Here is a 15,375-nt window from a genome sequence, read left to right as displayed (position 1 = left end):
CAAGTCCCTGCAGCAGTGTTCCAACATCTAGTGGAAAGCCTTCCCTTATAGCAGCGAAGGTGGGACCCACGCCATATTAATGCCTGTGATTTTGGAATGAGATGTTCGACTAGCAGGTGTCCACATACTTTTGGTTACTTTCCTGTTGGTTGGTTTATATCTCTGGCTGAAGTCGTTATATGACCGGTGATGCGGTGTCGTTGCTGGATCTGTGCCGGCTGGGCTGCACTCTCACCCCTTCCTTCAGGTTACGTCAGCGTCAAACCTGGCTGGGCGCATTATTCTAATGACCCCCCTCCCACCCCAGAACCGCTACCACCAGCACATCCCCGAATAACCCCCCACCGAAAAGTAGACAGAACGAGGGAGAGAGAGAGAGAGATAGCGGGAGAGAGAAATTCAGGGAAATGCTTTGAAGTGGCTTTTCACCGCAGCGAGTCTGCTGGCCGTCTCCCCGAGACGTGTCACCTTTGCCGAGAGGGAATAGGAAAATCACGTTTCGAATGGTAATGATAACATACTAATCACTTGAGCTCTTTGAAGAACGGGGGAGTGAGCTACTCTGTCAGTATCCCCGGCTTCCTTGTGCTCCGAGGCACACAGGCACAGCCATGGTCTAGGTGTATTAGCTTAAGCGTTGCATGTCAATACGTCCCCTCCATCTCCGCCGATCCATAGGGGCTCATTAAGCCGAGCTGACTCCCTTCTCTCTCCCCGCACGGCGCGCATCGGCACACCACCGTCACACTGCACACCCAGACACCCGCCAACCCCCTTCTCTCTCTCCCTCCTCTCCACCTCACTCTCTCCCACCAACATCCTCCGCCCCTCCCTCCCTTTAACTATTAAAAGTATTTCTGCAGTTTTAAATGACATCTGTCAACCACCAAGGAGAAGACGAGTAAAAAAATAAATAAAAAATGGAGGCATTTTTTTTCTTCTCTGTTCCCATCCCTCTGATTGTCAAAGTTTGAAAAGTGGGATGTCGTCTTATTTTATCTATTTTATTTCCTTGGAGTGATTAGCTGGTACACATCTTTGACAGGTTAACTAGAACTAGAGATTCCAGCGCTCCTCTCTCCCTCTTTCAAAACGGGTGGAAACCCCTTTCAGAGAGTTACCATTCATCTGAGTGGTGGATCTATGGTACGTTTATGGTAGCCTTGTTGGGCTTGCATAACATAACTCGTGTTAAAAGGGTTTAAAACGTCACACATGTAGGTTCAATAAAGACATGACTACTGAAAGACTGGAGAATCCCAAGGCAAATTACATATATGTAGGCCTAGATGTATAATTGAGTTCAGGTTATTATAAAAGATGGTACAACCCTTGACTGTGACTTTTCCGCATATCTATCTGAATGGCTTGTTAGGACCATTTATAATGTAATAATACAATGACATTGAATGTGGTGATTAGCAAGACAATTATATTTATATTAACGCAGCTCATTTTACGAAACATATTTCTAGCTTTGCGAACACGACAGTGGTTAAATATGTTTTTGTGAATGTGAAAACATTTGTGACTCCACGGATTGATTACATTTGTGACCAGCGTTTTACGCATTTGTGTCTCTCTTTACATTTGTGAGTTGTGTTTTACGGTCAATTTGTGCAGATTAATGATCTGGCATCCAGATTTGGAGATCTTCAATTATCTTAAAAATAAATAAATAATAATCCTAGCTTTCTTTCCTCCTTTCCTTGCTCCCTTTCCTTCCCTAGCACCCTTTCCTCGTCTCCTTTACTAGTTCCCTTTTCTCCTTTCTTAGCCTATTTCCTTTCTCCCTTTCCTTCCTTTCCTCCCCTCCTTAGCTTTCCTAGCTCCCTTTCCTTGTTTCCTTTCCCAGCACCATTTCATTTCCTCTTTTCCTAACTCCCTTTCCTAGCAAAGGAGGAAAGGAATATATGAAAGGCGGAAAATAAATGGGGCCAGGAAAGGAAATGGGGGAAGCTAGGAAATTATAGAATAAGAGGGAAAGGGAGAATGGTAAAAGGCTAGAGAAGGAAAGTGAGCCAGGAAATGAGGAAAGGATGCTAAGATGGGAGGAAAGAGAGTTAGGAAAGGATAGAATGAAAAGAGTGCTAGGAAACAAAGAAGAGGAAAGGAAGCCAGGATACCAAATGGATGCATTTCTAACAGTAAGTATGTGATATATTTGTTTTTATGATATTTTTAAGAGAACTGAAGATCTCCTAATCTTGATGCTGTGTCATTAATATGCACAAACTGATCCATAAAATGCAACTCACAAATATGTGGGGCAACTCACAAATGTAATTAAAGTCACAAATATACTGATAAAAAATATAAATGCATCAACTTCAAAGATTTTACTGAGTTACAGTTCATTTAAGGCTTATTGTAAAGGCACCGTTTCTTTCATAGGCTATGTCTTTGTCATATCCACGCTACCAACAATGGGCTGAAAGGAGTCTGAAGTGGTTGTTTGTTATGTTATTTGTGATGCTGCTTGTGTGCGTATGTACACTGAATAAAAATAGAAACACAACATGCAGCAGTTTCAAAGATTTTACATTTTACAATTTGTCAATTGAAATAAATAAAGTCCTAATCTATGGATTTCACATGACTGGGAATGCAAATATGCATCTGTTGGTCACAAAAAAATGTAGGGGCGTGGATCAGAAAACCAAGTCTGTGTCTGGTGTGACCACCATTTGCCTCATACAGCGTGACACGTCTCCTTCACAGAGAGTTGATCAGGCTGTTGATTTGTTGCCTGTGGAATGTTGTCCCACTTATCTTCAATGGCTGTGTGAAGTTGCTGGATATTGTTGGGAACTGGAACAAGCTGTCGTACACGTCGATCCACAGCATTCCAAACGTGCTCAATGGGTGACATGTCTGCCATGGAAGAACTGGGACATTTTCAGCTAACAGAAATTGTGTACAGATCCTTGCAACATGGGGCCGTGCATTATCATGCTGAAGCATGAGGTGATGGCGGCGGATGAATGGCACAACAATGGGCCTCAGGATCTCATCACGGTATCTCTGTGCATTCAAATTTCCATTGATAAAATGCAATTGTGCTCGTTGTCTGTAGCTTATGCCTGCCTGCCTACCCATACCATAACCCCATCGCCACCATGGCGCAATGTGTTCACAACGTTGACATCAGCAAACCACTCACCCACACAACGCCATACACGTGGTCTGCTGTTACATGAGGCCAGTTGGACGCCAAATTCTCTAAAACAACGTTGGAGGCGGCTTATGGTAGAGAAATGAGCATTCAATTATCTGGCAACATCTCTGGTGGACATTCCTGCAGTCAGCATGCCAATTGCACACTCCCTCAAAACGTGAGACATCTGTGGCATTGTGTTATGCAACAAAACTGCACATTTTATTGTCCCCGGCACAAGGTGCACCTGTGTAATGTTCATGCTGTTTAATCAGCTTCTTGATATGTCACACCTGTCAAGTGGATGGATTATCTTGGCAAAGGAGAAAGGCTCACTAACATGGATATAAACAAATTTATGCACACATTTTGAGAGAGCTTTTTGTGCGTATGGAAAATGTCTGGGATCTTTTATTTCAACTCATAGAACATTGGACCAACACTTTACATGTTGCGTTTATATTTTTGTTCAGTGTACATAAAATGCAGGTCATAAATGTAATCCGTGGCGTCACAAATGTTGTCCCATTTCTAAAATGTGCTCTTAATCCAACGAATGTATTTGCTAAGCATCATTTGTTTTTTGTTAACGTATGCTTTTAGATCATGACATATGTTTGACTGGGATTTTTATTTAAATGTTGCATTCTGTATTTGCAAAGCCAATTTTTTGTTGTTGTTTATGACTCACTACTCAACCACTTCTAACAGGGGCCAATATGTATGGAAAGTTTTGTTCAAATGGAAAAGGGTGCGGTCAAAACAGGGATTGAAATCAAACTGAACGACCTGTCTTTCAGAAGGGAACGGCTCGGGGCGGATGTTGGCCATGTCATTCACTGATATTGTTGATGCCAAATGTAACATTCTATTACAACTCCTACCAGTGTCTAGATAAACAAAACACCTCTGTCGTTGAAAAATGATCAAATCAATCACTTGCTTATTTAAGAAACACAAAGTACCTTGATACCCCTTTTAGAACTGCTGTATATCGTTTCAATGGGCAGCCGTGTCAGTTGTTGATACCTATGAGTATGTCAACATACAGTGCACTCTGTGTGCAAGGCTTGATATGCTGTTGTGAAGATGGATTCTGTAACTGGATCTCGTGTTTGTAAGGATTACTGTTAGTCTATACAAGGATAATCTAGTATTGTAAGTAGCCGATACTGACTGGTCAGCACCGGTATAGGTCTGCTAAACATGTCATGTTTGCACATGCCGTTTAAGAGTACCTACAATCCATTATTGTCAATATATCTCAGTGTCCATTTGTTTAGGATGTAGCTGTCACTGGTCCTTGTTTATATGATTGCATGGTACATGTCGCTGATGTGTTGTGTATTCTGCTATTTGTTTTCGTGCTTTCTGTTTATTCAGCCTTCAGTAATTATGTTAGGCTATTGTTGCATTCTTTTTACGTAGCACACTTCCAAATTCGTTGGCGTGATATGGTCCTATGGTCACTTCCTGAAGTGGTCTACTTGTTCTGTCATCATCCATTTGCCACACCAGTAGAAATTTTGAGAAAGCAATATCTTTCTTATGTACCATAACCAAATACATTAGGAGAGTAAATGTGTTTGATTTCCACTTTAATGAGGGTTTTCTCCTTAATTCCAGAGCCATCGCCTTGACAGGTTAATTCTTTTTTGAACTTGAAAGCTGCAAATGATAATTTATTACATCTCAATCAGCTCTTCCTCCCTCCCTCAACTTTGCCCTCCACGCTAAATGTGAAGTAATTACTTGCAGTAGACTGAACAAGACGAGGAGGGGAAATAAAAATTCAAAAAAGAGAAGAACCTTCTGGTGATTCTTATTTTAATATTGATTAAGAATAGATACTTTATTGTACTTATAGTATTCTTAGTTTTTTTTTGCAGTAACAACTGGGCGATTATGCCCCCCAACTCAACATGCATGTTACCGATATTTCACCGGCTACACATGGTTGTTAATGAAGAATATTGGAACTGGCCATTGCTGTTGTGGTGGTCTGTGTTTTGGTGACAGTGTTGAGATGTTTCTCTGAAACGCTTCCCAGCCCTCTCAATCATAATTTTTCTGTCTCGTTTTTCTCCAATTTGTTTTAGAGAGCACATCTGTTGGACAACACAGAGAAGCTGGAAAGGTCATCTCGGAGGCTGGAAGCTGGCTACCAGATAGCAGTGGAAACCGGTATGCATTCTGTTTGGATGGAAGGGGGGGGGGGTGAGTGAGCGACAGCAAATTGTCTCGCTCGTACGTGAGGTGGATAGAGAGAGAGAGGAAAAAACTCCTTGACGACTGGTGACATTTTCAGGAGCACATCAAAGGCAGGCAAGGGAGAGAGAGGTGTACGGGCGACAGAGCAGGCGCCGCTGCTCCTCGTTTGGCTCCTGGGAAAAACACACGCTCTTCTCCCCTGCATCTGCGCGCGTGTATGTGTGTGAGTTGTTTTTTTATAGCGCCAAAAAGACAGGGGTCTACTGAAATAAACAACATCAGCGTTTCCTCCACTAGTTCTTAATTTAGAGACCCAAACAAACCACAAAAAACATCACTGAATACATGGCCATCTAGAACAGAAAGTAATGTGTTTTCCTCATTACCAAGGTTAGTTTTTTAAAATCTTTAAATATGGAGAAATTATCTCGTTTGGATTTTAAATAGATTAAACCAGTTATTCGCTTTTTCTCGTCCTGACAGTCACAACATTATTGAGTCACAGTGTATTCCTTGGAGAGATATCAAAGCTCATTCTTGAAGTATCAACTGGCTTTCTGTGGCTTCCGCTGTAGTTTTGAAAAAGTTTGTTCATTTACACTATAATGGAGGAATGGCGCGCGTGTGACATCGACAGATTTAATCATTCACGTCGAGAAAGGGGTGCACAGACCACTGCCTTTTGATGTTCAGTAAGTAGAACTCACAAATTCATAAATACAATCTGCATTCTCTGCTTAAAAATGTCGTTTCATATGATTCTCTGATGATCTCCGAGACGTATATTATTCTTGTTTTCCCCGTGTCGAACTCTGTGGCAGACCCTATTTTGATTCCATTCGGTCACGTATTTCAGTTGAATGGCTCTTTTTGATGGTTTGTCTAGTGCGTTGGTTGGTGTTAAAGAAATGGTCCGTGTTCTACCCGTGTTCTGTACCTCCCGGGCCCATTACTTTCCACAGTAAGGGCTAGTCATGCGCCCTCTGAACCCTCATCTGCTCTGTTTGTGCGGCTAACTGAGAACAATGGTTGTTTATCCTGGTCTCACACACACTGCTCACTGCTCAGGTCTACACCAGCAGTGAGTTGTTTGGGGTTTGGTGGGGTGTGAGCCTTTGTCACCTCGTGTTTAATCTGTGACCCCCCCCTCACCCTCCTGTCGGTCCCGGCCCTCCGCTCAGATGCACAACCTGAAACGACAAATGCTCAGGGAGAACCAACGCTGAGAGGCAACAGCCGAGTCACGTTGGGAACACTGTCAGACCACAGACAACAAACAATCTTAGAACTCAAATGTGTTGAGACCCCAGACATGTGAAAAATGCAGTGCCTTCAAAAAGTATTTACACCCCTCAACTTTAAAAAAAATCTTGTTGTATTTACAGCCTGAATTAAGCGTTTATTACATTTACATTTTGTGTCACTGGTCTACACACAATACTGCATAATGTCAAAGTGGAATTATGTTTTTAGAAATTAATCAAAAATGAAAAGCGGAAATGTCTTGAGTCAATAAGTATTCAAACGCTTTCTTATGGCAAACCTAAATAAGTTCAGGAGTAAAAATGTGCTTACGTAGCATGATTTTTGAATGACTATGTCATCTCTGTACCCCACACATGCAATTATCTGTAAGGTCCCTCGGTCGAGAGGTGAATTTCAAACACAGATTGAACCACAAAGACCAGGGAGGTTTTCCAATGCCTCGCAAAGAAGTGTAGATCGGTGACAATAATACAAAATAAAAAATATTCTAAAACATGCATCCTGTTTGCATCAAAGCACTGAAGTAAAACTGCAAAAAATGTGGCAAAGAAATGTACTTTAAGTCCTGAATAAAATGCGTTATGTTTGGGGCAAATACAACACATCACTGAGTACCGCTCTTTATATTTAGTACCATATCTTTATATTTTCAAGCATGATGGTGGGTGCATCATGTTATGGGTATGCTTGTCATCGGCAAGGACTAAGGAGTTCTTTAGAATAAAAAGAAACTGAATAGATATAATCCTAGAGCAAAACCTGGTTCAGTCTGCTTTCCAACAGACACTGGGGGACAAATTCACCTTTCAGCAGGAAAATGACCAAAAACACAAGGCCAAATATACACTGGAGTTTCTTACCAAGAAGACATTGAATGTTCCTGAGTGGCCTAGTTACAGTTTTGACTTAAATCGTCTTGAAAATCAATGGCAAGACTTGAAAATGGCTGTGTAGTGATGGTCAACAACGAACTTGACAGAGCTTGAAGAATTGTTCAAGTAATAATGTGCAAATATTGTACAATCCAGGTGTGCAAAGCTCTTAGAGACTTACTCAAAAAGACTCAGAGCTGTAATCCCTGCCAAAGGTGATTCTAACATGTATTGACCCAGGGGTGTGAATGCTTATGTACATGAGATTTTCAGTAAACCTTGTTTTCACTTTGTCATTATGGGGTATTGTGTGTCAATTGTAATACTTTTTTGAATTCAGGCTGTAACACAACAAAATGTGGATTAAGTCAATGGGTGTGAATACTTTCTGAAGGCACTGAGAACACCAACGTTGACTAGTGGTCATTCATCCCAGGTGGTTTATGAATTTATGTGGCCAACCAATGCTGCTTCAAGAACCTGCACTGCATATTTACATCGGTGGACAATCACAGCACCACGAGAAGACATGAAATTCAGTGGGGCAATCCAGCTAAGGGATATTTTTGGTTTTGCAGTCATTTTGTTTAATGTTTTTCGTTGTATTTTACTGTTGACAAAATTCACGGAAGATTTTTGAAAGATTTTATTTTGTGCAGGTGCTCAATTCACTTGTTTGGCCTAGCAAACGCCCCATTCAGTTCTCTCACGTTCAAACTATAAGAGAAAATAATACAAGTATGTACCAGGCTTTTATTCATCGTTCTGACGCATAAACATTTCTACACTTTTAAGATGGCTTAAAATGGATAAAGGATATGCTTTGAAATGTTGAATGTCGGGATGGATATTGTCTTAAAAGGGTTAAACAATAGTAGGCTGTGCGTTGTGTTTGTCCAATCAAAGACTTACTCTGGTCATAAATATGCTGTTACACGACACAAACTCTTACTATGACGGAAAATTAAAGCATCCTTAGTGAAGAACAGTTAGTGTAGCTATTTTACAATAATTCAAAGTCGCCCTCCAAATCCACACAATATATAATTATGCCCCATAAGTACTGTAATTGACCAATGGAGAGAAAAAAATATTTAAAGACAGTTTCTCTTTTCTTTCAAAGAGAGAGAGATCCTGAACAAAGGCATAAAAAAAAGATGGCGCTCCAACTACTGCTTGCCCCCCCTTTACTTTGGCATCGATAACATTCCACTTAATGACCACAAATCAAAAAAGCCAGGGTACCATAAGGTCACTTTATAAAAAAGACGTCCTCTCAGTTCTTTGAAATGGTGAGTCTTCACAGAATATAATTTTAGAGAATTTATTTGAGCACTGTTTTTTTTTCTTTTTCTATTTCACGCTCTCCAGTGTATTTTGGAAAGCGCTGGCTTGCCAAGAGCACTGAAAGCCCTTTGAGGGATATTGAGAAGGCTCTGTGGACATCCCAAGCTATTTACCACACACACCCTTAAGAACCAGCCTCTGTTTGTCTCATAAATAAAGTATAGAACTTCATTAGTGGAGGGCACAGACTTAAAAGGCGCGCATATGAACATGCAGACGGAGGGCTAGCCTGTTTTAAAGAGAGCCCTAAGTACAGGAGGAGGGCATGTAGTTAGCCAATTTAAACGCATTTGAATCAAGGGTGTCTGCAAGCCCAAAATATGAGGAGGCTAGACTGACTCCAAATCAAAGAGGTCAGACTCTGAGGCACAATTTGACTTTGTGAAGATGTGAGAGGGGTCTGATTGGACATGTTTAGAGATGGATGGCATGTCAGATTCCATTTTGTAGATGTACTGAAGTGCTCTCTCCCCTTGATTAGAATCAATTGGAGAGGGAGAGGGTAGAGTTAGTTTTGTTTGCTGAGGGGCGATTAATACAATACTGGCTCCCTTTGAAGTGCATACACTTACAGTATACCTGAACACTATACACGTACATACTGTACTCAATTGATTATTGACCTAAAATAATACTTTTTGAGAAAATAAAGAGAAATACAATCACTCTGTTTAAACTTAAGATGCTTCTGGGAGTAATTTGTTTTGTTTAGCCTGTACCGGTGTATGTTTGTTAGATGGCACACGTTAGTGTTTTGAAGTAATATTTTTTCCCATCTATGATTTGACAGGCATATTATTGTACATGTATTGGATATTAATCATTAGAAAAAACAGAGGCCTCTAATCTTGGCGCCACCAAAATGTCAACCCCCTTTTCCTCTTTTAAAGCTCAGCAGTCGAAAACAAAGCAAAGCAACTGATACAAACCACAAAGTGGGCAAAACGAATAAAAGAGAAACTCAAGGGGCCAGCGATGAAGCCGATATCGCTCCTCGGCTCGCGGCCCCGGTGTCTGTGCTCTGATCGATGGGGGAAAATGAAATCAGCTCATTAGGGATTGATTTCAGCCCTGTTTAGATAAGCAGAGCGGGTCGGGGCCCGGCCCCTGGTGGCCCCTCGGCAGCCCAAAGTTCACTCTGTGCCAGGCAGAGAGCAGCACCGCAGGCCATCAACTTTATTAGCACTGAGATAAGCTGATTAGACCTTGTCAATCAAAGGTGCCAATGACTCAATCGACAGACCCGGCCTTTCTTTTTCTCCCTTTTCTTCCCTTCTCTCTCTCTCCCTCCCACTCTCAATCTCCCTCGCTTTTTATGATAAATCATTGAAGCGACCAACAAAGCAGTAGGCAGACATCGTGGGCTAAGCTAAGCAGCCCTGCAGTTGTCACCAAGGCGGACGTGCAGGGACCCTGTGATGATGTGACAACTGTATTACAGATTAGATCAATTTGTTTTAGAGCAGTTTGATTTCCAACTGCAGCGGTATTAAAAGTCGAGGGGAGGAGAGGGAGGGAGAGAGCATTGATTGTCGTCATCGAACATGACTCCAGCGGCAGAGCACAGGGTGTTGGGGACACAGATAACTAAATAGATAAATGATGGGGTGGAGAAATAAATAAATATGTTTTGTAAACATACAAAAAGACGTCGGCACTCGTTTGAAGCAAAGCATGGCTTTGAGACTTGCTGTGAGTCCATGGGTGCTGGAGTGCCTCGGTAACATGGCTCACGCTTGTCCCCGGCTTGCACGATCTCCCCCCTCCATCTTAGTCCTTTCTTTCTCTGTTTCTCTTCTCACTCTCTTAATTTCTCCCCGTTCTGTCTTAAGATCAGACTTTATCATTCTTTTGGTGTTTAGCCACGAAAGTGACGCTTGCGCTTCAAATCCTTTTTGGCTAAACACTTAGCAAATGACATAACAAGCTATATTTAGCAATACCCAGAAATCATTTTTAGGAACTGGCTTTCAACGTTGAATTTTCTTTTCTTGTTCTCTTCTTATGAGACAACACATTTATAACTGATGTTGACGGGTTTTGTGCTATTTGGTAACAGAGGACAAAATCTAACAAAAAATCTAACTATCTGTCAATACCATTTAGCGTCATTGTATCAAATCCAGCTACATTGGGTCTCGGGCAAAGAGAAAAAAAGGGAAGGGGAAAAAAGGTCATATTCTGCTAACTGGTATCATTTGTTATTTATCAGAGAATCTAGTTAGTCACAAAATAGTATACTTAAGTCTAATATTCCCTCTCCTCACAATGTTCATAATAGTGAAAATGTAAGTTACGAATCTGTTCATCTGTTGATTTCAATTTGAATAGCTTACATTGTGGTGTTGTTTACATGGTCCTCTTTGTCGTTGTTTGAAGGAAGTTTAGTTTATTAGGATCCCCATTAGCTTCTGCACACGCAGCAGCTACTCTTCCTTGCGTCCACAAAAAACGTACAAATACATCACAAAGTACAGAACGGTTATAGACAAGAACAGCAAAAGATATTACAGAAAAATACAAAGTAATACATTGTCAAGACACCAAGAAACTATTTACACACTATTCATATATGCATATTAAAATATTTATCTACAGTACAGTTATATTACATCTTTATAAAGAGGAGAGGCGCTGTGATACAATGTTTTTAAATTAACGTTTTAAAGCTAAATTAACAATAAAGTGCTTCACATGGTCTAGGGTGGGGTAGATTTTGTATTTACAAAATGTATTAAGACTAAATATTTTGCGTGTCACGTCCAAATGATAGAGCCAAGTTTATCCAAGAAGTAGTGAATTGATTAATACAATGTATTCAGATCATTTACACATACGTTGTGGCGTCTATGTCGAGATATACCCATTGTAGATCCCTTTCTTAGGAATGTAGGCTCTATCTCCACTTCTGCTTCAGCTTATTCATTCTGTGGCACAGTGTCATTTTAATATTTCAGTATGTTCTTGTTCATTTGTCTTTTATAAGGACAGTTTGCTAAAGTGGATTTCCTCGAGGTATAGCATATTCAATAACTTTCGTTTTTTGTAGTCTGATAAAATCTGAATGCTGTGGTGTTTCAAAAAGAATAGGAAGTTATTTGATAATTGTTTGATTCATGGCGCTGAGAGATGGGATTAAAATATTTCACAGCTTGAGTTTGCAGTTAGGCAGAAAGGAGGCCTTTTATTAAATATTTTTTAAGGGGGAAATGTATTTGTCTTTTGTCTCAAGGAAAGAAATCAATTCTAAGAAATATAGACGGAATATAGCCCGAAACTGTATTTCCGACATATATACGCCTTAACGTATAGCCTAACATTTTGCTTTCAGTAAATCTACCCACGGGTAAGCTGTTTATCGGTAAACCCCCCCGGCGGATGAAAGGCCTCGTAATAATGATTTTTTTCTCTCCTAATCGGGCCTTGTCAGCGAGGCGTCTTATCGTGGAGAGGAAAATGACACCGATCCTATCGAAGAGCCCGAGTCCGGGTTTGCGGCGTGTGCCCCCCCCCCCCGGCTGCGGCCTTGCCATATCTAGCGCCGCCACAAACGGCGGGCGCCGCTTTTTTCATGTGGACTTCAAAAACGTCGCGAGTCATTAAAATTTGCACCCGCGTTTGGCTGCCGGGATCAGCCACTCCAGAGAGAAAATGCGATGTGGGAAGAGGAGACTCGCTAAATGTGCTAATTCCATCCTCACATGTTTACGGCTTAATTTTAATCGGTTTGAGGGGGGAAACTATTGGGGGGGGGCTATGAGAAAGCTTCACATTGCAATAAATTGCCATTATCTTGGACACCCTAGGACTCAGCTGTTCCATGGATTTAGGGGTCTACTGGCAACAGTGTTTATTGTGGCACACAAAAAAAGTGTTTACGCTTGAACTGTGCTAGCTAAGGCGCAATCGCTGGCTTCAGCCTGCACAGACAAAGGCCCCGACCTGACACAATGGCCAGCCTGCATACAGACCCCTCAATGCAAGAGCTCAACCAACAGACTCGAGAGAGTGTGTGGGGTTCATCTGCGCATTCGCTCGTCTGTCTGTGAGTCCGCAGGTGTTTGTCGCAAGAATCCGACTTGCAATGTTAGCTCAAGTTAAGTGGACTCATTTGGTGGCGGCCGTATCAGAATGAAGCTCGTGAGATGTTTGTGAGAAANAACGACGCGAGTCATTAAAATTGCACCCGCGTTTGGCTGCGGGTGTCAGCCGCTCCAGAGCGAAAATGCGATGTGGGAAGAGGAGACTCGCTAAATGTGCTAATTCCTGCCTCACATGTTTACGGCTTAATTTTAATCGGTTTGAGGGAGGAGGAGGGGAGGAAAACTTTTTTTGGGGGGGGGGGGGCAATGAGAACCTCACATTGAAATAAATCGCCATTATCTTTGACACCCTAGGACTCAGCTGTTCCAAGGATTTAGGGGTCCACTGGCAACGGTGTATATTGTGGCACACAAAAAGTGTTTACGCTTGAACTGTGGTAGCTAAGGTGCAATCGCTCGTTTCAGCCTGCACAGACAAAGGCCCGACTCGACACAATAGCCAGCCAGCATACAGACCCCTCAATGCAAGAGCTCAACCAACAGACTTGAGTGTGTGTGGGGTTCATCTGTGTGTTTGCTTGTCTGTCTGTCTGTTGGTCCGCAGGTGTTTTTCGCAAGAATCCGACCTGCGACGTTAGCTCCAGTTAAGTGGACTCGTCGAGGCGGCCATATCAGAATGAAGCTAGGGAGATGTTTGTGTGAAATGAAAGTGACCCAGTCGTCATACATAGCTTTTCCAGAATTCAGGAGTGAACAGAATACTTCTTGCTCCAGTTAAGTTCTATTATTACTGCTAGCATAGCATCCTGTTAGCAGCCCATTTAGTCTGCATGGTGGTTGCTAACAAGGATCAACGGTGCTAAGAGAAAGCGGTGGATCTACAGTAATTAGACTTTTAGTAGAATGATAAGCTTCAACAAAGAGCAGGCTTCCTATCGACATAACGAGAGTCTTAAAGTAATGATTAGCCCATGAAGCTTAGACTGGAAGGATAGACCTCTGAGCATTTCTTCTTCTTAGTGCAGCATTGTAATAAGAAAGGTTTCCCCCTTCAAGTACAGAAGGCAACATTACCAAAAGAAGGATAAAACCCATGGAAGGTCAACAAATCATTCATTGGATTGATGTAAACATGAATACATTGGGAGGCAGTTTAATAATGCAACAATGTATAAAGGCCCATTCTGATCAATGTTTAATTCAGCGGTGTCATTCATTATTACGTTGATATAAATGATACACAAGGCCACTTAAACAAAACAAATATTTATGAGGGAAAAAACTAAGTGCTCATATTACACTTTACAATGAACAATTGTTGGTGAACATGTTGATTTATAGTAATACCTGTTCACAATGTAGCCTGATCTCACTTTTTCAAAAAGCACATTTAAAAAGGTAGACATTTTTTATTTCAAACCACAAACCAGCTTCTTTTCTGTTATTTCGAGGTTACAACCACTATAAAGATACCCCCCTCCCACCTCCCTGTACGCACAGCAGAAAGTGCAGCACTGACCTCGAAGTGACACACAGAGAGAGGAAGAGAGAGAGCTCAGAAAAGGGATGAGTGGGATTGCGTTAAAATGAACTGTTTCAGAAGGAAATGGGAGACAAAAGCGAGGACTCTGGGCCCCCATGGGCGCTTTAAAGAGCTGCTACATCTGTGGCACTGAAATATTTAAAAAAGAGAAGGGGGGGGGAAAGAAGTGAAATTAAGTAAAGGAGAGGCAGAGAGGGAGAAGTGTGCCACCTTGTCAATACTAGTCCTCTGATGACAATGACACATTGATGACAGACAATTGATGCCAGTGAAAAGAGTAGGAAATTGTTTTTTAAAGAGCTATGCATGGGGAGTGAAAGACAATGCGATCAGTATATTTACACCTGTTATTTTATGTATTGATTAATTCAATATACACCAGTTAGCATCTTGCCCTCCTACCCCTTTACTCCTGTGGGTCAGTAGAGAGCATCTTCTATGATATGGAACCAACAAGCTTTGCTTTAGTGTAGTAGGTTTGATGTGTGTTTATTGTATATGAAGGCTAGTGTAGAATGCAGACACGTAACCCCCAGTCTCGGTGGCTGGGTGTAAGAACAGAGACCAGGCCTAAACGCTGTTTTTAGCCCCTCTCTACCTATAACCCTCACACACACACACACACACACACACCGATACACACACCCACACACGTACAAATACTTTAAACACATTAACCATCAGAAACACATGATTAGGCATCGCCGTCTGTCCCCTCTGTTTGCTCTCCTCCTGGTCGCCCTGAGGAGCGGGTCCCCACGCTTCCCCCCTCGGCCCCTCAAAAGAGTTTCCTCCTCGGCAGCCCCGTGCCCACGGACAGGACGCCCGCGCGTTTAGCACGCCCGGGGAACATGAAACGGCCCAGCCCGGGATGTCAGCTGGTCGCCCCATCTGCCAATCAGTGGGACAGCAAGGCTTTTGTCTGGGGGGTGGGGG

General features: G+C 42.0%; 1 protein-coding gene across 5 annotated transcripts in view; it reads left to right on the top strand.

Annotated features, from left to right (window-relative positions):
* The window catches only part of LOC111967701 (vesicle transport through interaction with t-SNAREs homolog 1A-like), a 167,499-nt gene that overhangs the window by 55,585 nt on the left and 96,539 nt on the right, over positions 1 to 15,375 (top strand). For all 5 annotated transcript variants that reach the window (XM_023992980.3, XM_070444867.1, XM_023992978.3 and 2 more), the window contains one exon: positions 5,257 to 5,341. In XM_023992980.3, the coding sequence (XP_023848748.1) occupies positions 5,257 to 5,341 (85 nt within the window). The remainder of the gene's footprint in view (positions 1 to 5,256; positions 5,342 to 15,375) is intronic.

This window comes from Salvelinus sp. IW2-2015, linkage group LG8 (genome assembly GCF_002910315.2).
Source record: "Salvelinus sp. IW2-2015 linkage group LG8, ASM291031v2, whole genome shotgun sequence".
Lineage (NCBI taxonomy): Eukaryota > Metazoa > Chordata > Actinopteri > Salmoniformes > Salmonidae > Salvelinus > Salvelinus sp. IW2-2015.
This window is presented reverse-complemented; position numbering and strand designations above follow the sequence as displayed.